The sequence below is a fragment of the Balaenoptera borealis genome (genome assembly GCF_965194805.1).
Source record: "Balaenoptera borealis genome assembly, chromosome: 14".
Classification (NCBI taxonomy): Eukaryota; Metazoa; Chordata; class Mammalia; order Artiodactyla; family Balaenopteridae; genus Balaenoptera; species Balaenoptera borealis.
The window spans coordinates 71,238,801-71,261,103 of record NC_138875.1 but is presented as its reverse complement, the minus strand read 5'-3'; the positions used below and the strand labels follow the sequence as shown (position 1 = coordinate 71,261,103).

The following is a 22,303-nucleotide window of genomic DNA, read 5'->3' as shown; positions in this document are numbered from 1 at the left end:
TGGGAGATCCTGCATCCCCAGCTGCCTGGCTGCCAGAGTGGGGACGTGGGCACACCTTGCCCAGCTGCCCTCCATTCAGCCCCCCCAAGGGAAGCAGAGAGGAATCAGGGTCGTTGAAAACCAATAATTTATCAAAACGCTGCGTGTGTATGCGTGGGAAGGTGTCGCGACAGACAGGGCAGCGGTGGGCAGGCGCACAGGGAGGGGACGGTGCCTGGATGGTGGGGGCAGCTTGCCGCTGCGGCCTTGCGGGCGGCGGGGAAGCTAGACATTCTTGCCGTGCAGGCGCAGCTCGTGGCGCCGCAGGTGGTTGTAGAGCGACTGCACGTAGGTGAAAACGCACTTGGGGTCGGGCTTCTTGCCCATGATCATCATGTCCTCCACCTCCACGAGGGGTACGCAGTCCACCAGCATCCTGCGGGGAGGGAGGCACGGGTGTGGTTGTCAGTGCCGGCCCCGACTCTTGCGGCGACCCTCTACCCAGAGGTCTTTACAACGCCGCAGCCCGCTGGTCTTCCATAAACTCGACTCCTGATCGACTGAATGAGGGGAAAGCCTTCTAGGAAGGCAGAAGCCCCAGGCCCCACCCACCCAAGCCTGGAGGCACCTCTGTGGGGAGCAAGGCCAAGGCATGTGGAGGTGAAGGAGGAGGTCCCTGCCCCATCCCAGCGCCCAGGCGCAGCAGACCCAGCGCAGGGTTGGGGTCTCAACCCCTAGCCCTGGGGAGGTCCTCACTCCAGACCCCGCCCACTTCTCTCTGGAGGGCCGCCTCCTTCTCACCCACAATGGCACACTCCAGCTGGCAAAAGCCTCTCAGTTGGGCTGTTGTACCCAAGGGGCCTCAAATCTTTCCCTGCACCCAGGACCCACTCCAGTGACCCTCTGGGCCCAGGATTATCTGCCAGCTCCCTGGCTTGGTACCTCCTGTAGAGCAGTCTGAGAACCCCCATCTGCCTCAAGGGACATCCCTGCTGTGTGAGATGGTGGCCAGGGAGGTGTGTGTGTATGTCTGAGAGACAGTTCTTTAACCCTTATTACCCGCTTGGGTAGAGCAGGGGAAGCAGATGAGTGTCCCAATCAGTACAAACTGGACCAACTACATCACATTCAGGGGCAGGACTTGCTCCCTCCTATGTGCCATGCCTGGCATATAGTTAGCACTGTCAATGTTGTTGAGTTTCCTTTGGCAGGGAAGGCATGAGGGCAGGAATTGCTCCTGTTCCCAAGACACCCAAGGGCCCAGGACTACCTTCCATCTTGTGCCTTCAAGGTCAGACCTTCAAGGTCAAACAATGTAAGGGCTGGGGCCTACTCTCAGCTCACCAGGACTCCTTTGGGGAAGAAACCTGGGAAGCAGGAGACCTGTTTCTGTCAAGGATCTACTCCTGGCCAGCTGTGGAAGCTAGAGAAAACCCTGCCCTGTGACTCAGTTTCCCCATTTTTCCACAATAGAATAGTCATTCTTTGCTTCATTTGAGTCCTTGGAAGCACCTAGGATGAGTGAGAGGTTTCTGACTCTCTTGTTGACGTGCTATGTGCCCTTGAGGTCGTCTCTGCCCCAGCTTGTTTCAGCTGTACTATGGTGAAGAGGCGGCCTCTCTCTGCAGCTTCTTCCAGCTGTGGCTATCTCCCCAGGGATCCTGGCCTCTCCCAAAGTGGAGCTCCCTCCCATCTCTGGTGTCTTCCCTGGAGACCTTATAAAGCCATTGTTTACACCGGGGCTCACGGCTCAGGGCTCCAGCTGCCCCAGTGACAGGCCAAACACCAGGCAATTCGAGCAACAGCACGGCTGAGTCACACTTTCCAACTGGAACAGGGCCGGACTGGGCCCCTCTCCCTCCAGGCTGGCCTGCTGGGCAGCAGCTCCTAAGTCCATATATGACCTGGAGACAGCACCATGCCCATCTTTCCCTCACCTGGACAGCTTCTTTGAGTATATGTGTGCACGAGTGGGCGGCCCCCCACAATGGCTCCAGGCCCCAAGGGGCATCTGAGTGCACTGCTAGCTCTGTCCCTGATTCACATTACTTTAGGCAATCCCCTTTCTCCCTCTGGGCCTTCGTCTTTTCTTCTCCCTACAAAATGGGTGGGAAAAGTGATGGGGCAAGGAAAACAGCCACAAGGTGGGGAGTCTGGAGTTCCAGTTTTTGGCCCTAGCTCTGACCTAACAACCCCTGGCACACTCTGAGCCCACCTCTCTCCTCTGAGCTCCTGGTCTGTAATGGGCAGTTAGCTCAGGATCTGAATTCTCTACTGTGGCCCTGAGGTGAGATGACCAGACAGGAAATGCCACAGCTGGCTTGGGGATCCAGGACCCCCACCAGAAATAACTTCCTGTTAAACTGGCCTCGCTCCTGAGCTCCTCAGCTTGGAGCATGGCACCCCCAACTTCCCAGTGCACAAACTGGAGGCCTGGGAGGCTTCCCTGACCCTCCTTCTCCCTCCCCAATGGGTCCATCAAAAAGCCCATCCCTCTGCTTAAGCTTCTCTAGCTGTCTAGTCCGTCCCCTCCCTCCCCATCCCTCATCCAGGCCTCACTCAAGGATTGTTCTTCAATGCTACCAGACCACATACATCCCTTCTCTGTTCGCAAACCTTTTACGACTCTTGTCCTCAGAAGGAAGTTCAGACCCCTGACTGTGACCCCTTCCTCCCCCTCACATCCAGACTAAATAAACTTCCTTCCCTTCCTGGGTGTGCCATGCCCTCCACCTCCCTCGACCCCACCCCTGTGCACTGGCTGATCCCTCTGCCTGGAACTCCCTCTCCCTCTTTTAGCCTGAACTTGTCATTCAGATGCCAGCTTAGTTTGCACTTTTTTGAGAGCTGTCCTGGACCTGCCAGCTGGGTCGGGTATCTCCCCGGGGATCCCATGGCCTCCTGGGCTTCCTCCATCTCCGTCCTGCCCACCTGGCTCATCACTGCCCATTGAGGAGAATAGTCTTGACTGTGAGGTCCTGAACAGAAGTTAAGGCCATGCCTGGCTCCTTCTAGCTCTTCTCAGGGTCCCCCTGCTTCCCCACCCCCACTCCCGCCATTTCCCCAGCTTTTCTTTGTGCCCCACTGAGCAGATTCCGGCGGGGCAGCGTAATGGGACAGGGGAGCAAGGCGGCATTCCTCACCGTGGGACCCCAGCAGGGGTTAGGACTTTTTGGTTTTTACCAGCCCCTTCTGGACCAGACAGCGGTAGAACTCCTGGATGTACGTGTACACGCACTTCCAGTCAGGCTCTCGAAGCCGCACCATGTCCTCTGTGTCCAGGAGCTGCGGGCAGTCCGCATGGGTCCTGGGGAGGGTAGGGGGCCGGGAAGGGGCAGGGGGGCGGGGCCCGAGTGGGGCAGCAGGGGAAGAGGCAGAGAAGAGAGAGGGGAGGAGAACAGAGAGACACACACATACACACACAGAGACATGAGTTCAGTTACGTTCTCAGTGCTGCAGTCTGTCAGCCCCCCGCATGCCCCCTCCCCATTGTGGACGTGCCGCTCACTACCCATCACTAATGGTGTGCAATGCAGACAGGGGTGGGGGGCCAGATCAGTCACAGGTGCAGAGAACTCTCGGGGCAAGCGGGAGGGAACAAGGGGTGGGGGCGATGGCGTTGGCGCTGAGGTTGGAGAGGAGGGCTGTGCCCCAGGGAGGGAGGTGAGGGAGGCGTGAGAGGAGGTGGAGGGAGGAGAAAGGGAGAAATCCGGGGGGAAACCAGAAAGAGAAAGATAGAGAAAGACAAATGGAGGAGGGTGCTGAGGGTGAGGTGAGCAGATGGGGCAACGATTCCAAAGTGGAGGGCTTGCTGATGTCCTATATAAGTCTCTGGCAACACCTATATAGGCTGGGCGGGCACGGTGCCCGGGCCAGGATCCTCCTTTTGGAATCTCCAGCCGGGATCCCGTGGGAGCAGGAAGCTCTGGTGATAGTGGGAGGAGAGCAGGACAGAGAAAGGGAGAGATAGAGGGAGAAGGGGACAGAGGAGGATGGAGGGGATATGGACAGGGCCACCTGATGGGCCTTGGCCCGGGCTGGTAGGCGGGCCTCTGGCTCCTTCGTTCCGGCGGGCACCTGGCACGCTCAGCAACAGGTGGGTGGGGTGGAAGAGGACGGGGGCTTTCTGGGGAAGGGGGTCTCAGCTGCTGAATGACAGTGCAGCTGACCAGCTCCAGGGGGGCCTCGGGGCAGCTGGGCCCGGCCCAGATGCCCAGCCCCAGATGCCCAGCTGACACCAGCAGGGCTGGGACCCACACTTACTCGGCAGATGAGAAGGCCACCTCGAAGTTCTGGCGCCGGTTCTGTGGGCTGAGCTGCCCATAATCGAAGGCCTCAGGGAAGAAGTTGTGCACCAGGGCACAGAAGGCCATCCCGTCACTCCAACTCGAGGAGAAGTTCTGGATGTCCACATGCTATGGGTAGTGGGAAGACCGGTCAGCTCCCCTATGTCCTCCACCTTCCAGTGTTTTGTTTGTTTTGTTTTGTTTTTTGTTTGTTTGTTTTTGTTTTTTGTTTTGTTTTGTTTTTTAACCACACTATGCAGCATGCATGCAGAACTTCCCCAATCAGGGATCAAACCCATGCCCCCTGCAGTGGAAGTGTGGAGTCTTAACCACTGGACCACTGGGGAAGTCCTCACCCTCCAGTGTTTTGGTAATCCAGATCTAGGGCAACTGAGCTCAGCGAGGCCCTGTAGCTTGCTCAAGGTTGCACAGTAGGTAGCCTCCTCCAACTCAGCTTGTTAACTCCCATGTCTGCTGCTTAGGGGGACAGAGTGACCAAGAGGCCCAGCACCACCCAGCTAAGGCCATGGCCATGCCCTCATCACTCCTTCCCTTATGTACAGAAATTTACCCAGTGCCTCCGATAGAGCAATGAGGAGGGGACTCTAAGGGTGGGGTCTGGCCCTGAACCGTGCCCACCATCCAAGGGCTGTCATTAGGCCCTGCCACTTAATCACTTATCCTGGAATCTAGGGCATGTTATGTGTCCTCTTTGAGCCTGTTTCATCCCAGAAGAGGAATTCCCATCTTCCCTGCCAGACATGGTGGCTGTGAAGGGTACAGCTGCAGTTGGGGCCTTGTGAGGGTGAGGAGGCCCTCGCCTGGCCACCTGGTCTCACAAAGCTCACCTCGTAGCCACGCGTCTTGGCTCGGCACCAGTCCAGCAACATCTGCTTGATGCTGTTGGCATTGGGGACACCGAAGCTGGTGGAGCGCTGCACAGCTGCGCGGGGTCCGCCAGAGCTGCTGCGGGGGCGGTGTCGGGAGCCGGGTTACAAGGGGCGCCTCTTCCATCGGCCCACCGAGTAGGTCCCAGCCCCGCCTTCTTTACCTTCAGGCCCCGCCCCCCACAGCTCCAGCCGCTCCCTTCTCGTCTCTGGCCCCGCCCACCACAGTCCAGACCCCGCCCCGTGAGGTCATTAGGCCCCGCACCGCCCACTGCTGCTCACCACGCGGCGCCTTCCTTCTCCAGCTTCTCAATCATGGCCTTGCGCGCCTGGGAGGCCGAGGTCTTGGGCAGGCTCTGCGCCTTCATCAGCTCTTTCTTCTTCTCTGCTTGGCGTTTCTCCAGCGCCGCTAGGCTGCCGGGCCGCGGGCTGGCCTCATCCTCTCGGTCGAAGATACTGAGGGGTGGGTATGCCACTGTTAGGGCCGAGGAGGGCCGCTCCTGAGCCTCGATCTCCACGAGTCAAGGGAGGGGTCTTGTCACACTCCAGACCCTACACTCTTGCGGTATCTTCACCACCGGCAACGCCGGCCAGCAAGGGAGGTGCTCTCATCACACCCATTTTACAGAAGAGTAGACTGAGGCTCAAACGACAAGAAAATGGGAGCCAAGCTCTTTTCAACAGACTTGGACCATGGGGAGTTTTCTGCGAAGGCTCATTGTATCATCAGGTTACAGGTGAGCTTAGATTCTGGGCCCTATCAACTAATAATGACAACCAATGTGATAACAGTAATGGTAATAATAATAATAGCTCGTGTCTATTGAGCCTTTTCTATGTGTCATTTTAAACTTCACAAGAGTATGGAGGGACTCTTACCACTTCCACTGAAGATGAGGAAACAGAGGCCTTTGGCCTTAGATTTCAGAGAGCATGGGGGGCAGCGCAAGGACTTGAACATAAGTCTCTGACTCAGAGTTCCTGGACCCCTCTGGTTCCCAGCCTGAATTCTGATCCTACCTGCCCCAAAATGCTCTATAACATAGGGTGTATCCCACCTTCATGGGGCTAAGATGTAAAGATGCTCTGTGACATGCGACGTGGTCTGCAGACACTGGGAAGTGGCAGTGCCACCAGCAGCTCAGTGTGGTGGGGAGGCTTCTCGAAGACCCCGAGCAAATCTCTGGCCTCCCCCATGGTGCGGTTGAGAATTAGGTGAGATGGCAAGGCAAGCAGGAGTGGTTTGACTCCCAGTCTGCCCCTCCCTGGCTGTGCCCCCTCTTGTAGAATGGGTGTGCAGTGAGGTCCCCTGAGACACTCCTCCGTGGTCTGGGAGTGGGTACCTGTGCTCACCTGCCCATCTTCTTGGATGATGAAGAGGAAAAGGTCTTAGTTTGCATCATGGTGCTGCCACCACCATCTGCAAGAAAGGGGAAGGGGAGCAGGGTGAGGTCCTGGGCTGGATGTGGGAGATGGGGCAGGAGGCTGGTAGAGGGATGGAGGCAGCCACAGGCAGAGAAGAGAAAGTGATGGCTGGACAGAGAGACACACAGATGGAAGTTTGAAGAGAGAGTTTGAGGAAGGTGGGCTGGCAGGCAGGCATGAGAAGACGCCGGGCGGCCTTACTCTCTGAGCGCCTCACAAAACTCGACTCCACCGTGGTGGTGCGGGCCGTCCGTCTGCCATCATCTGCGGGGGCAGGGATGAGAGGAAGGGTGTGAGGGGCACAGGGCCCAGCAAGGTAGACATGTTCCCACCCTGAGCCCTGAGCCCTGCTCGGCCCCTTACTGGAGTGGACGAGCCGCTCGGTCTTGGTGACAGTGCTGACAGCTGAGCCGTCGGCTGTCTGTTGGCTGTGTCGCGTGGTGGTCTTGGTGGCCGTGTTGCCACGGCCCTCCCCTGGCCGGGCCCGTGTCTCTTGCAGCCGCCGTTCCCGTTCCTTGTCCCGCTGGTCTGGGCGGGGAATGCCCCACGCATGCCCAGAAGGCCACCATCGCCCACAAAGCACATATGCACGGGCACACGGGGCACACAGATGGGGTGGAGGGCAACTTGTTAGCAATACTGAAGACACAGGGGACAACGGCCCTCTCTAGGAGTAGCTGGGGGTGAGGGGGTAGCTATAACTTGGGAGGGAATGGCGGGGTGTGGTGCACTCAGAAACAAGGGGACATGGAATAGTTGAACTCAAAGGGAGAGTATTTGGATCCAAGAAGGGAGTTTCTGTGGGAATGAGTAGCTGAGTCCAGAGGGAGTATCTCGATCTAGGGAGGAAGCAGCAGAGGCCAGGGAAGGAGAAGCTGAGTCAGGGCAGTAGCTGAGCGGGCCTTCAAATAGGTCTTAGCAGGGAGAAGAGCAGCTAGAGGAAGAAATATCTAAATCCACGGACTGAGTGATTGTAGGTATCTGAGAAGCAGTTCGATCCAGGGAAAGGGTAGTTGGGAGAGAAGCTGACAAAGGGGGTAACTGGGCCTAAAGAAGAAGCAGGTGGGTGGGCATAGAGGCTGGGTGGCCATCCATGGGCCCTGCAGGAAGCAGCTAGATCCAGAGTGGGAGTAATTGAGAGTATCTGGAGAAGCAAATGAATCTAGACTCTGGAAGAAGGAATAGCTGGGTCCGGGGAGGAAGTAGCTGTGTTCAGGGAAGGGGAAGCAGGGAGGAAGCAGAGGCTAAGGTGGTCATCAGTGGACCTTGAGGAGAGAGAAGCAGCTGGGAGAAGGAGTATCTGGATTCAGGGAAGGAGTACTTGACAGAAGTTGGAGAAGCAAGGAGGAGTAGCTGGGGGAGAGAGTAACTGGGTCTAGGAAGGAGAAGAGAAGCTGGTTCTGGGTCTAGGAAGCGGGAGAGAAGCAGCTAGGGAACGGAGCAGCTGGATCTGGGGGAAGGAGGCAAGGGAAGACCTGGGTCTAGAAAAGGAGACGCTGAGTCTAGAGAAGAAGCTGGGGAGGGCGTTACTGAGCCGGAGTGTCCACGAATGGACCCCAGTGAGGGGAGCAGCTGGATCTAGAGGCAGGGCATCGGGCTCTCTACCTCTCTTCCTTTGTCGGAGCTCACGTAGCGCAGCCCGGATGAGCTTCCGCTCCTCAAAGTCCGTAGTCTGATCCAGCTGCAGACAGAGTCCCTGTCATTGTCCATCTGGTGCCTGCTGGCCCCGGCCCCTGCCAACCCCCAGTCCACCAGATCTGGCCATACCATCTTGTCCAGGACACTCTCATCCTCAATGGCCATCAGCTCCTCGGCGCTCAGAGGGCTCTGCCTCTCTGGTGCTTTGTCCACGCGTGTCTGCTCAGCGCCATTGGCCACCTCCACTGCTGCAGAGGGGGGCTCTGCTGGTTCTGGCTCCATCTGTGTGGTGGGGAGAGGGCATGGACTTTAAGCAGGGGTGTAAATGAAACCAACCATGCCCTAAAGGACAGGGGGCCAGGCCCTGGGGCTTCTGGCACAGCCTTTGAAATACCACTAGCCAGCTGGACTGCCTGCCCAAGGATGACCATGTTGATGTCAGGCTCACAGAAGAGGCACTGAGAGCCTTGTTGTAGGGCTTCCCATGTACCCACAACTGTCTTAATACAATTAAGGGAGACAATAATGGTGATTTCCATTCAGTGGTGAGCACTGTATGAACACTAGGTATTTTACTGTCCCTATTTAACAGAAGGGAAAACTGAGGCTCAGGGTAGCTGCATGACTTGCCCACAGTCCTTCTATAAGTGTGATGCAGACTGGGATCTGAGCTGAAGCTAGCCTAACTCCTGAATCTGAGTTCCTTCTGCGGCTTCATTCCCAGTCCCCTCCCAGGCAGGCTGTTCTCTGTCCTGCCTGTTCCCAAAGCCTGGGTCCTCCTGGGCCAGTGCCCAGGCAGCACATGCCCGCCCTCAACACACCAAGGGAGCTGGACCAGGGCCCATAGGCTCCTGACCAGGTGTCTGACCGGGGCTGCCCAGAGCCAAGTCCTCTCTGAAGCTCGCCCCTGCTCCCCACACCCCCTAGCATGAATCACCCACTAAGGGGCCTCCAACCCCAACCTAGCCCCCCACCCCTCCCAGGGCATCTTCCCAGCCCCTTGCAGACAAGCCCCCAGCCCAACTATCAGAGCCCCTTCCCTCCTGGCAGGGCCTCTCTATTTGCTGTAAGGGTAAGGAGAGCCGAGGTGGCAGCTGCTTCAGGGAGGCTCGGCCTGGCAGGGGCAGGGAGTGGGGGTGGGGCTGGAGGCTGGGCCCCAGCCAGGGGCTGCCAGGGCAGCCGCCACGTGTGCCTCAGGGCCAGGAGCCTGGCACCATCTCGCCTCAGTCTTGGAGCGCTAGTGCCCCAGTCCCCTGTACAGATAGGTAAACTGAGGCTCAGAGAAGGTGGTAGGCCACCTAGGGTCACTGAGCAGAGGCAGAGCCTGGCTCAAAACCACCCGCCTCCCTGCAGCCCGTAAGGACTTACGAGACTGCTGCTGTGGGCAGGGCTTGCAGAGGAGCGGCGGCGGGTGCTGAAGGCAGGCGGGTGGGCCACAGGGGTCCCAGCATCCTCGGCCGCCTGGAAGAGGGCCTCAGGGTCGGCAGCAGCCAGGAGCAGCTCACTGGGCTCCAGCTCGGGCTCAAGGTCAGGCACAAGCGGGACCCCCAGCCGCAGGCTCAGCACCTCCACCTGCCTGCCCAGCGCATCCAGCCGCCGGCTCAACGCTGCTGTCTCCGCCCGCAGCTCTTCAGCTGCCCTGGCCACCGGCTCCACAGCCGAGGCAGCTGCCTCGGCTGCCTGGGTCACTGCCGCCCGGCCTGCCTCCGCCACTGCCTGCAGCTCCTCCAACGCCCGGCCCAATCTCTCCTCGAGGGCTGCGGCCAGCTCAGACATGGGCCCCGGTACCCCCGGCATGGTGATGGTGGGGGCTCTACGGTGGGGTGACGAAGGGGGCAGTGGTAGGGACTGCTGCTTCTGTCTGGCAGAGTCAGTCTTTGCAGCTGGCCTGAGGGCGAAGGCAAGGGCAGTGGGCCTGCCCCGCCCCTGCTGGCCTCCCAGCCCGCCACCTGCCAGCTGGGGCTGTAGCCCAAATAGAAACCTATTCTGGGCTCCCTCTGGAGGGGGCAGTGGGGGAGGGGTGGCCTGCCCAAGCAGGCGGACCGCCAGGCCTGGCCCTGGCCCTGCAGAAATCACAGACTGGCAGTACAGCAAGTCTGCACAGGTTCTGAAGGATTGCCAAGGCCGGGGCCCCATGCCCCATAGGTGGGGAAACTGAGGCAGGGAGCAAGGCATGGGCCTGTCTGGGCCACCATGTGCATTAGCCGTGAGGACCCAATCTGCCAGACTCCAGAGCCTGCGTCCTCTGTCGTCATGCCATGCTGTTTTAGAAAGCCTTGAACCGATGGGGGCAATGGAGGCACAGAGAGGCGGGACTTCAAGCAATCTGCAGTAGCAAGTGCCTTGTCCCTGAGATAAATGTCCTCTGCGTGCCTCTGGTGCTCAGATCCAACCACAGACTCTGAGCAAGTGCATTACAGGCACACGATCTGCCTCCCCTTGGTTCTGGTTGGAGAAACTGAGGCAAGTAGGTGGTCATACCCGGCACTCCCTGTGGCACCTCCCATCCACCCCAAGGGCCTCAGCCACCCTCTCCTCACTCCCTTGGCAGAGAGCAGTTAGGTCCTGCTCTGTGAGCGGAAGGGTGCTTTCCTGCCCCCACCCTCTCCCTGTCACCCTTGAGAAAGCCCAAAGCTGGCTCTAGCCCTTTCACCTCAAAGTCCCATTCAGCCCCTGGAACAGCACAGAGGCCATTACCTGGGCAGCTGGGCGGCCCACTGCGGATCCCTTCCCAGGCTGAGCTCCCAGCCAGCTGATCCCGGGCTCCAGAATGAATAATGGAAGGGTGCGGCAGATTCAGTTCCCGTGGCACCTGCTAGGCTGCTGCCTCACCTGACTGGCACCCCCTTGCCTGTCCCCCCTCAGTGCTTCTGCCGAGCCCCCCCCCAACCCCGAGATGTTGACGCAGATGGTAATCACTAATCTCCAATCTCCTAATGGGCCGGGCTGATCTTGGAAGAGCAGATGAGAGGCTCTGCACCTTGGGGCTGAGGTTCAGTATAGGCTGGGAGCAGGGCCACTGGGGCTGCTACAGGAAGAGGGGGCAAGCCCTTATTACCCTTCTCTGAGCCTCAGTTTTCCCATCTGTTCACGAGGAATGAACCGACCAATTCTGGAGTAAGGATCAGAGATCATTATGAGGGAAGCTTAAGGCCAGTACAGAGTGAGCTTCTGACATGTCTAGTGGCTGATAGGCGAGGGTCTGGCCCTAGCTCTGCCACCAACTGGCTGTGGACTGTGGTCACCTTCTCTCTGTGGGCCTCAGTTTCCCGTGTGTGCAGTAGGGGAAGAGCAGAGCAGAGGAGCCCTGAGAGCCCTGCACCCTGAAACAGTCTACATGAGGTGGCTGATGGTGAGGCTAGTGGGGTGAGGAAGGGCTCACCTTAATGCTGCAGCCTCCTCGGCTACCAGGGGAGGCATGGCTGAAGCTGGTGACGTGAGTGACACTGCCCAGCCGAGCCAGGTTCCCAGGGCTGCTGATATGGGTGATGGTGCTCTTGCCCCCACTGCTGGTGCTAAGGAGGGTGGGGGGCGCCCGCAGCCCCAGCGTCAGTTCTGGATAGGGAGAAGGACTATGGTCAGGATCAGGTGGGGTGAGGGTAATGCCAGTCCAGGTTGATGGCGCCCGTCGCTCCCAGTGCACCCTTTGGAGACACCCTGAGCCCTGACCACAGCACCTGTCCTATGTGCAGAGCTGGGTGGCTGCAGGCAGTCATCCCCAGCAGTGGGGAGGCAGTGGGGAGGCCTACCTGCCCTCTGGTTGCCTGTGGGCAGCAGCACCCGGCCCGTGGAGGCCTGGCCCCGGCCATCCTTGATCTCGATGGTGAATGTGGTCTTCATACTGGCCCCTGGCTCAGCAGTGCCCACGGCCACGGCTAGCGGGGCACTGGGCTCCTCTGAGCGGGCCATGGGCCCCCCTGCTCTGTTTTCAAGGGGCCTGACAGCCAAGCCCCGCCCCCTGGGGCCCTCCTCCCTGGAGCAGCTCTGAAGCTGGGCCAGGGGCCGGGCTGTTCCTCGCTGATCCTTGTTGAACTGGGAGGAGGTGTCACTGGGGCCCCGTGAGGAGGGGCCACTGGAGGAGGAGGCAGGGGTGGTGCTGATGTGGGAGGAGCCTGGGAGCCTTGCAGGGGTCGAGGGACCTGGGGCTGCCCGGAGTGGGCCTTCCTGGAGCCCAGCAGCCATAGGAGAATCGGATGTGAACTTGCGCACACGGTCCCGTACGGAGCCAGCCCGCTGGAACGGGGAAGGTCCACTGGCAAGGGGGGTGGGCTCTAGAAGGGACAGGAGGGCTGTCAGTGGTTGGATGGGACAGGGACTGCCCAGAGCCCGGGGTTGTGGGAACTGGCAGTACCTCGGTTCTGGACTGGCTGGCGGGGGCTCAGCACAGACAGGGAGCGTTGGCAGGGGCGAGGGCCAGCTAGGTCTGGCAGCATGGGAAGGCGGTGGCGGCCATGTGGGAGCAGAGAGAGGAGTGGATGGTGGGGTCCACCTCTCATAGTCCTCTCTTCCACACCTCCTCAGCCTCCCAACCCCTTCCTGCACCTCAACCTCCCCAGCCTCCCCAGCCCATCCTGCACCTCCCACAGCTCCTGGCCTCCCCACTCAGCTGCGTCTCTCTTACAGGCCCCTCATTCCCCGACCCCGGGATAACTTGGACAGTCCTGGGGGCTGGGGCTAGGCTTGGGCTGGAGGAAGGGTGCCCAGATTCTCCCTGCTGATGGGGATGGTGGACACCCCCCTGGCCAGCACTGCCCACGGCTCCAGCTGGGAGATGGGCGCACTCCCTTATTGGGGAAAAGAATGTGCCTGAGGCCTGTTGCCTTTCAAGGCTGCAGGGAGGCCTCTGGCCATGGGTGGGGGAGTGGGCGGGGGCGGGGACACCTCAGGAGCAGTGGGAGGCGTGTCAGAGCCTGCCTGGACCTGAGGGCACTGGAGCCATCTAGGCATGAGAACCCATTTTCCAGGCAGGGAAGGGGAGGCCCAGGGAGGCAGATGCCCCTAGCTATCTCTGCTGGAACCCTACCTGCTCTCTTTGTGTCGGAGGGACCTTTGGTAGGGCCGTGGGCAGCAGGGGGCTCTGTGGGGCCACGCAGAAGCTGCAGGGGAGACACGGCATGGGCAGGGCCTGACTCCCAGACTGGGGAGCTCACCCGCCTGGCATCCCTGCCCCTCATCTAGACTCACCTTGTTGACCACCTGCCCCTCCGTGCTGGGGGTGGCTGGAGGCTCCTGGGGCTCAGGGCTGGCAGCCCTGGGCGGGCTGGGAGGTGGCTCGGGGCTGCCCAGAGCCTCAGTGGCAGGGCATGGGGCCTCGGCAGGCTCCAGTGGAGGCTCAGGAGAGGTAGTGGTGGGTGAACTGTCGGCTGAGGCAGGTGAGCTGGGTGTGCCCCCAGGTGGGGCCCGAAGCAGTAGTGTCACTGTGGTCACGTCATAGCTGGTGCCACTGGGGGTCGGGGTTGGCTCTGGGACCTCTGCCTGCTGCTCCTGTTCCTCTGGCTTCGGCACCTGCGGGAGACCCGTGGGAGACCCACAGGATGTGGCCAAGGCTCTCCAGGCTGGCAGGCACCCAGGGCAGGGCATGCAAAGCAGAGGGGCTGGACACGGTTTCCTGCAGGCACACCTGCACAAGCACGGTCACTGGCACACCATGGGTGGTCTTTGATCCCCACTTCCCAACCTCTTGGCACTGCCTAGTCAAGGGCAGTTCAGAGATGACCAGATCCTAATGGCAGGGGTTGGGGACAGCAGGAGACCTGCTGGGGACTCCCAGACTTAATTGATTTCTGGCGTGGAGGCCCCTGACCCCTGGCCTCTGCCTGGTTAATTACGGGGTTAGTGGGTAGTCTAGTCCTGCCAGGACCAGGAACCCAGCGGCCTCTGCTGGCCACTTAGGGAACCTGCATGACCCGACCTCTCACCCACACTCCCTGGAGAACAGAGCTGACACTGGCCCCTGACAGCAGGACCTGATAAGCCAAGGTAAGGATGTGGACTGTCCGGAAGGGGAGGGGCAGCCTCGGATGGTTTAAGCTGGGCAAGTACCAGGGTCTGATTTTCATTTCAGGGAGATCCCTCTGTCTGCTGAGTGGAGGCTGGATGGCCAGCGTGGGGGTAGAAGGTAGGCGTGGAAGCGGGGAGGCCAGCAGGGAGGTCAACAGGGTGGTAATGAGAGACAGTCAGGAACCTGGGAGCAGTGTAGACAAGCTGGCTTTGCGGGGGAGGCCTGGGTAGAGACAAACTCTGGAGTGGAGACATGTGACCAGAAGTTGCCTGGGAGAGTGGGCAGAGGCCTGACATAGAGTCCCACTGTCCCCCAAACACAAGCTGGGGGACCCCTCAGTTAAGTACCCATCTAGCAAAGACACACAGGCGCTCTGTGCTGTTGGCATCCATGGGCACAGGACCTTGCCCACACCCCTTACCTCACACCGGTTCAGCCTGTGTGCTGCCCGCCCCTTGCTGTCCTCTCTTGAGCCACTGTTGGGACGCCCGCTGCACAACCTTCCAGCCAATATGGCGGCTGGAGGGAAAGGGAAAAGTGTCAGGTGAGTGGCAGGGGGTCAGGGTGGGGGGGTTGCTGGGGGCAGCATGCAGCAGGGCAGGGGTGGGGCCAGGGCAGGGCACGTACCCTCAATCTCCTGGGCCCGTACGCGGCGGATAGCAGCTCGGATCAGCTTGCGTTCCTCGTACTCAGCAGCGCCTCGCAGCTGTAGGTGAGGGGTGGGCCACGGGTGTGTGGAGTGCAGGTCTTCACCTGCCCTGCCCCCATCCCCTGCCCTGGCCCAGGCCTCACCAGTGTGGTCAGCTCCTCCACATCACTCATGGACTCCAGCCGTCCTGCCAGCCGTGCCAGAGCAGCCCGCTGCTCAGCCTCCCGCTGCTGAGAGCTACAGGGACACCATGACTATAACCTCCATTGCCAGGGCCAGGTCATGGAGGATGTGGGCTGAGGGCGGAGGCCAGGACAGGGTACCTGGAACCTTGGTAGAGGGGCAGGTAGCTGTGCACACCCTCTGGCTACACGCTGGCACATGCACGCCCATGGACCTGAGCGCTAATATCACATGGGCGTGGCCAGGACACCATGACTGGCACGTGGTCCGTGCCCACCAACATCCCTGTGTACTCCAAATGCATGCCTGTGCTGCCATTTGCACACCCAGATGGGCAGCAGACACCTGGCTCATGCCTGCCTGTACAACACGAGCTGAGCCCTGGCACATTCAGCCCCACCTGCATGTCCAACCCCTCGCCACTCACTGCAGCCAGTTCTCCTTGTTGTCCTGCCGCTCGGCACGGAAGCGCTTGGATGCCAGGGCCTCCTCCTCGCGCTCCAGCTCCTGCCGCTGCAGCTCCCGGATGGCTGAGCGGATGCGCCGCCGCTCTGCCAGATCTGCTGTGACCTCCAGCTGCAGGGCAAGGGGTGGTGAGGGGCAGGTCATTTTGGCTGCCAGGGAGGGAGGGCGGGCACTGGCCGCCCACGGCTCGGCCTGGGGCACAATGAGTGGTCTGTCTCCACTCCCTCTGCCCCAAGCCTGTCATGTGCCTGCCTGCCCACCCAAACTTGGTCTCAGGGGGAGACTCAGATCATGCAGCGAGGGCTTCTGGACAGCCCACCGTGGACTAAGATTCACAGAGTGGGCAGCCAGCAACCACCCACCTGTGCCAGGTGCCAAGTCAGGCGCTCATTCCTGTGACTCGACTCCTGCCTCTCAGAGCCCTTCATCAAACCCCCAAGAGCCAGAGAGTTGTGGCAGGAGGAGGCAGGCCATCCTATGGGCCCCTAACAGTGTCCCTGGGGAGGGAAGGGTGATTGGGCTGCTGGAATCCAGCTGTGAGCACGAGAGACTCCCAAAGTACCACAGCCCTGCTGATGGGTGGCAGCCTTGTCCACATTGGACAGATGGGGAAACTGAGGCAGGGGCAGGCCCTCAGGAGTCATAGCTCCCCGCCTGGCTGGGGGCTATTGTTCTCCCTGCACTGGTCCTGCTCTAGCCACCACTGAAGGGGCAAAGGGGCCAGGGCTCAGAGTGGGAGGGCCAACACCCCAGACAGATAAGGCAGCTGCACTAGGGTCCACCCAGGGCCCTAGAGAGGGTGTCCATGGGGGACAGGTGCTCCCACCAGCTTCTTAGCCTGTCACTCCCTGGGAAATTGGGGGTGGCTGGTCTAACCAGGTCCAGGAAAGGGCACCTTCTCTGGGCAGTCAGCCAATCCTGTTGCCCCCCTCACTCCTCTACCCCCTACAGAGCCTCTGTGGCTCAAGGGAGAGAGGACAGGCCCAGGGCCCCCAGGAAGATAATGGCAGAAATAAGCCTCCAGTGTGGGTGTGCGCCAGGTGGGAGCAAGTATAGGCAAAGTGATTTCCTCTGCCCCCACCCCCAAATCATTCAGGGGTAGGCCCAGGAACCCTCTACTCCCTTCCTTTTTAGCCTCCTCTCCCATCATTCCTTCCTGCTCCACGGGGGAGCCTGGTGGGAGGGGGAAAGGTTTCAGCAGGGAGTGTGGGCTGGCCCAGCTTAGCCATGAGCTCACTTGTCCCAGTCTGAAGAGGGTAGAGACAAGTGACAGAGCCCTCCAGGGAGCCTTCAGTCTTCACATTCCTGAGGAGATATGGGAGGGCCCCCGGAAGGCTCAAGCCAGGACCCCCAGCTGGCTCCAGCCCCAATCCAGTCCTGGCTGGGTGGTCAGGATCATATCCTTAACATCCCTGGTCTTGGTTAACATCTCATTTGTCAGACGGGACAATGGCCTCCCTTTAGGGTAGTGGGTGAGGATGGGGGCAGTGACTTGGGGTCCCCCCCGCCTTGTGGAGCTATGTATGGTTGGTTCCAGCCAGTCAGGAGGGGAGAGAGAGAAGGGAGGGCAAGTGAGGGCAAGATACCCAGAGGCATCTGTAACATTTACTGAGAAACCATGTGCTGGATCCTGTGCTGAGCACCTTACTTGTCCTAACTTCACAGAAACCCTAGGCAATTTATTATTCCCATTTGACAGATGAGGAAACTGAGGCTCAGGGGGAAGTGATTTGCTTATGGTCAAGTGACCTGAGCCAGGATTTGAACCCAGGTTTCCATGACTCCGGGGCCTTCCCTGGACTGAGGATATCTCTGTGGCTGGGGTCTGTCTGCTACGGTGGGTACCTTGAAGATCCTTGTACTATATCGGGGACCCTTCCAGCCTGGACTAGAGATGCCCTGGGGCTTAAGGGGGCCTATCTTGTGCGGGGGTGGAGAAGGTTCACCTTCCCACCCTCAGTCCTGGCCTTGACTCAGGCCCAGAGCCCTCCGTGGTACACTAGGAGATTCCGGGCCTGAGGGGACAGCTGGTCCAGCCCCTCCTGTGCAGAGGGTAAAGAGTCTCAGAGATGCAATGACTAGCCCTTTGTCTCCTGTGTGTCCCTTCCCAACCCCCTGGGCTCCAGAGATGGGGTTCTCCTCCCTGAAAAAAGTTGATGTGGGAACTTGGTCACTTCTGCAACCCCTGGGAGCCTCAGTGTCCCCCTCTGGAAAATGGGAGCCTCTGTCTGATCCCCCGAGTGGGTGGGGCAGGGTTGGGGAATGAAGAACCTTATCCCTCTGGTCACCCTCCCGCACGACCCTTCCCTTTGGGCCTGGAGACAAAGGTCCGCCCACAGTGTCCCTGATGTGTGTCCTGCGTTCCCCATCCTCTCAGGCCCCACCATCCTGAGTGGAGGGGGCTGTTGTTGGGAGGGAAGGAAGTACAAAGCGCCATTGTCCACTGGGGGAAAGGGAAGGAGATGGGGGGGTTTCCGAAACTGCCCAGTGAAATTCTCCTGGGAGGAAAGAGGGTGCTTCCTCTTCCCGGGGGGGCCGGGCCTCCGGGTACTTTGTACCCTCGCTGCTGGGGGCGTCTGACAGGCCCCGGCGTCTTCCTGGGCCTCAGTCTCCCCACCAGCACTACGGAGGAGACTTTCCAGGCATTCGCTCAGTCCCAGCTCCTCCAGTTGACCGATGGGGGACCGGCCGGCAGTGAAGCGTGGCCTAGCCAGGGGGCGCTGAAGGCCCGCGGGCCCCGCCACCGTAGCCGCCTGCACCGCCCACGCCTCTCCCACGCAGCCCCGTGCAAGGCGCCCAGCCCGGAGCCAGCAGGACAGGAAGCCGCGCAGGTTCCGCCTGCTTTAATATCCCCAGCTACAGAGAGGAAACCCAGGTTCACAGACTTAAGCAGCTTCCGCAGGTCACCCAGCTAGTGAGTGTCGGAGCCCGATCTCTAACCCGGGACCGAGGCGGAGGGCGTCCCGATATGTGGCGGAGGAGCACGTGGTGCTCGTGTCCCCAGGTGTCCCCATCCCGCACAGCCCCCCTCCCTGTTCGCAGGAATGTGCAGGAGCCGAGGTTGGGAGCGGGTCCCCGGGTCCCCAAATCGGCCGGACGCTGGGGCGCTGGTCAGCTTTCCCTTATAAGGCCCGGCCCCGCGGGGAGGAGCCCGGCTCCGGACGCCCCCGTTCCTGCCAGGAGGCCGGCGCGCGGGGCGGGACCCTTGGCAGCGCTGGGGCGCAGTAATGGCGGGCGCCCGGCGGTGGAGGACCCCGGTCCCGAAATGGGAAAGACCTCCGGGGTCCGGTGACGAGGGGCGGGGTCTTGCTAGTCCTTTCCCAGGGAGGGGGCCGGGGTTGCGGGGGCGGACTACAGCCAATGCTCCGGCTTCTCTGAAACCCTTTTCCAGCACCCAAACCCGCATGGGGTGGGGGGTGGCAGCTGGAGAACCCTGAGCCTCAGAGTGGACCCCTAGAGAAGGGGAAGAGCAAAGACCTGGCTTTCTCTCCACTACCACATTAGGATTCTGACTTCCTGATGGGAGGTCGAGCTGACGTGGTGGGACCCTTTGGAAACCCATCTCCCTCAGGCTGCACACAGTGCCTGTGGCAGTGGCAGACACCCAAAGTCTAAGGTGCTGTCCGAGGACACAGAGGCCGAGTGCCTTGGGTAGATGATGGCAGTGGCTGGGCACTAGCTAGCTGGCTCCAGCCCCTGCCTCCAGAGGAATGGTATGGGGGTGGGGTGGGTCATTTGCCTTCTCCCAGGGAAGGTAAATCTTTAATTTACCCCCTGGACAAGGGTCAGGGGCTGGGGGGGGTGGAGCTCTGGCCCCTCTTCCAGTTCCAGTGCGCCCTGCCCTTGCTGGTGGGCACATGCCTGCCCTGCTATATTGCCCCACATCCTCTCTGTGCACGGTATGTGTGTTGGGGGGGAGGGCGGGCTTCAAGAAGAAGCTGGGGAAAGGGGATAGAGTGGGCCCATCCTTCTTCCATGCCAGGATCTGGGCCTACGCCTCATTCCATCCCCATGCCAACTGTAGGGCCTAGATATTATGTTCACACACATTCCCCCCACCTCCTATTTTACAGATAAAGAAACTGAGGCTCCGAGTGGGAAAAATGACAGATTAGAAGTCACAGTGTTCATAAGGGTCCCCAAGCCCTGTCTCTATGGGCTCTTCTGGACTTGACTTATCCAGGTCTCTTGGTCCCCCATGAGCCTTTTTGGGGTTTGTTTGGATCCTGGCACACCCTTTTCCGAGCTGGGTGCCCTTGGGCAGGTGACTTCACCTTTCTGAGCCACAGTGTCCTCCTGGCTCTTGGAGCTACTGTAACCATTCTGTGAGATGGTGTGCTTAGCGCCCAGACTGCTCCCTGCTGTGCCCTGGCTTATTAATCATTGCTGCTACTGTTATCATTGGGCCAGCCTCCAGGGGTGGGTACTGCCCAGGCTGTTGCTTGAGAGAGGCAAATCCAGCCTCCCCACACCTGTGACTGCACATGGGTGAGTCCTCACCAGTTACTATTTAAACAGGTGGTGGCAGTGGGGGGCTGGGAGGAACAAGGCCTCAGCACCTGGCATGGACAAGCACATGCCACCAGGGCCTCTGCATCGGCCACGCGGAACAGGCCTAGCCCTGTTCCCCGGAGCCCTTCTCCTGCGCCCTCCCCCATCACCTCCTCTTGTCAGCTGAGAGGTATCCTGGACAGGCCCTGCCTCTGTGGCCTGTCTTGTCTGTCCTCATAGTAGGGATAATGGAACCACTTACCAGCTTCCGCAAGGCTCCCTCATCCAGCCCAGCTAATGTTTCGTCCGCCATCTTGCTGGCCCCTAGCTCCGTCCGTCCCCTCCTGGTGAGTTCCCCAGCGCCTTTGGAAGCTGACACCAGCTCAGGGAATTCTGCAAGGGACAGACATGAATCAGGCCTTCTGGGGCCTCTAGAAACCACAGACACTTGGGCTTTGTGCCTCAGTTTCCCCCTCTAACCCGTGATTATCCATTGGTGTCTGATCCTTATACGTGATGTGACTCCTGGCTGGGAGGTGCCCTCTGCCCTAGGGTAGTGTGCTGGAAAACTCAACAAACCAAGAGTAGGAGTCCCTGGTTCCATCCAGCCAGCTGGACTGCTAGCTTGCTGTGTGGCCTAAGCTGGGCCCTTGCCATATCTAAGCATCAAACAGGGAGGGTAGGGACCTGGATTGTGAAGCTAGGGCCCAGCAAGGCCCACCCAAGCTGTGCTCACCACCAGGGGGTGCCCACCACACTCCACAGCTTCCTGCCCCAACCACCCATCCCCAGGGCCTGCCCAGCCCCCACTCACCCCAAAAGCTCAGCCTCTGGCTATGGGCTAAATCTATATCCAAGTCCTTGCTGCCTTTGCCACTCTCATTCCCCCAGGTAACTTAAGCCATTGGAGGTAACATTCTGTCTTCTAATTCTTGAGGACAACCCTCTGTACACACCCCTCTCCACTCCTCCCTTTCCCACCCTCCCCCTGATGCCAACTGCCCTGACCTAATGAAGCAGGTGTCCAGGCACCCCACTCCTCCTGCCAGTTCACACACTTAGAATTCAGTTCCCCAGCTGGAAGAGCCTTCAGAAACTGATCCGTCCAGCTTCTGGACTTAGGCAAACAGGATTCGAGAGGACCAGAGGATTGTCATGGGGGAAGGAGGATCCCAAAGACCCAGAGGGCAGGGAATGGATTTAATCTTGGCCACCTCTAGTTTCTGAAGTCCCCTTCCAAAGTGCCCTCAGGGGCTCAGGACACTCCCTCTTGCTCTATCACTGCCTATCAAAATGGCCCCCTAAATCCTGGCCCAGCCTCCCAGTGTAGCTCTTTCCTTCCCCCTGCAGCCCTAATGTCTTTCTGGAATTTGAGGGCCCACAGCATGACACACCGTAGGTGCTTAGTTAATGTATGGTGACTGAAATGGCCCCTGGATTGCCCCCGCTTCTGTTGATTCATCACTCAGTCATCCCTTCCCCCTCCCCAGAACAGTCACTTGTCGAGTCATCCCATCCGGTGAATGGGTCTGGGGGAGGTCCTAGTCCACACAGTTGGGGTTCTTCGGACTCTGCCTGTTCAAGTCGCTGCTTGCTTTTCCCATCCCTGTAGGCTCGGACAGGTAGCAACCTCCCAGCCGCCCTCTGCCGGGGTCCTTCACTTAGCAATCGCCAGACTTGGGTTCTGTGGACACTCTGAGTTCTCCCATGTCTTCTGAGGGGCAGGGGTCCCTAATGCAGAATCTAGGACTCCCAGGGAAGTCTCTTTCTCCTCAGGGATTCCCGCCGCTGCTCCACTCCAGTTCTATGGCTCCCCGTCACACAGTGTGAGGTCCCCGAAGATTCCGAGGGGTCTCAGAGGAATGTAGGAGCTTCCTCAGGGTTTCTGCCCCCACAGACTAGCACCCCTGGGGGTCGTAGAGTCTCCTGGAGGTCCGTGAGCGTCCTTCCCCCAGGTCTCAGAACTTTATCGCATGGGTTAGAGCCCCTGTGGATGGGTGGGGGCTCGCAGGTTCAGGAGTCCCAGAACCCTGGGAGTCCACCTATCCGGGTTCCACCCTCGGACCCGTCGGGGGTCCTGCTGCCGCCCGGAGGTCCACACACCCACCTCTTAGTCCGGCCCGCCCGTCCGGCACGGGCTCAGCTTAGGTCGTTCGGGATCCAACAGATGGACTAGGAGCGGTCAGGCGGAAGGCGCCGCGACTGGGATACCAAGTCCGCTCAGCAACCGTCCCCGGGATTCTGCAAGCGCCGCCCGTCCAGCCGCGCCAGCAGCCCCGCCGGCCCCGCCCAGCGCCAC

At 60.1% G+C, this 22,303-nt stretch overlaps 1 protein-coding gene across 9 annotated transcripts; it reads right to left on the bottom strand.

The window, feature by feature from the left end:
- Positions 1–110: 110 nt before the first annotated feature.
- SMTN (smoothelin) lies at positions 111–22,258 on the bottom strand. 9 transcript variants are annotated; one of them, XM_082353103.1, is made up of 21 exons: positions 22,112–22,258; positions 20,267–20,397; positions 15,476–15,624; positions 15,009–15,102; positions 14,844–14,922; positions 14,638–14,735; positions 13,400–13,720; positions 13,239–13,311; positions 12,567–12,638; positions 11,965–12,486; positions 11,598–11,770; positions 8,345–8,497; positions 8,183–8,258; positions 6,941–7,105; positions 6,779–6,841; positions 6,506–6,572; positions 5,435–5,608; positions 5,114–5,231; positions 4,243–4,394; positions 3,218–3,286; positions 111–415 (listed from the first exon to the last, which is right to left on the bottom strand). In XM_082353103.1, exons 2-21 carry the CDS (start codon positions 20,315–20,317, stop codon positions 265–267), a joined length of 2,820 nt encoding a protein of 939 aa, XP_082209229.1. In that variant the 5' UTR covers positions 20,318–20,397; positions 22,112–22,258; the 3' UTR covers positions 111–264. The 9 variants fall into 9 exon arrangements, with proteins under 9 accessions (XP_082209229.1, XP_082209223.1, XP_082209222.1 ...); XM_082353097.1 differs by having other exon boundaries at positions 3,123–3,286; positions 22,112–22,256; XM_082353096.1 differs by lacking the exon at positions 3,218–3,286 and having other exon boundaries at positions 5,114–5,228.
- Between the last annotated feature and the right edge of the window lie 45 nt (positions 22,259–22,303).

Bases quoted from the DNA above. Each gene is read 5' to 3' on its own strand.
- SMTN (XM_082353103.1), bottom strand. From the start codon at position 20,317: ATGGCGGACGAAACATTAGCTGGGCTGGATGAGGGAGCCTTGCGGAAG. The intron at 13,721-14,637 runs GTAAGGGGTGTG...GGTCTCCCGCAG, and splicing joins ACAGGCTGAACCGGTGTGAG to GTGCCGAAGCCAGAGGAACA. The intron at 8,498-11,597 runs GTGAGCCCTTCC...CCCACCACACAG, and splicing joins GAGGAGGCTGCAGCATTAAG to ATGGAGCCAGAACCAGCAGA.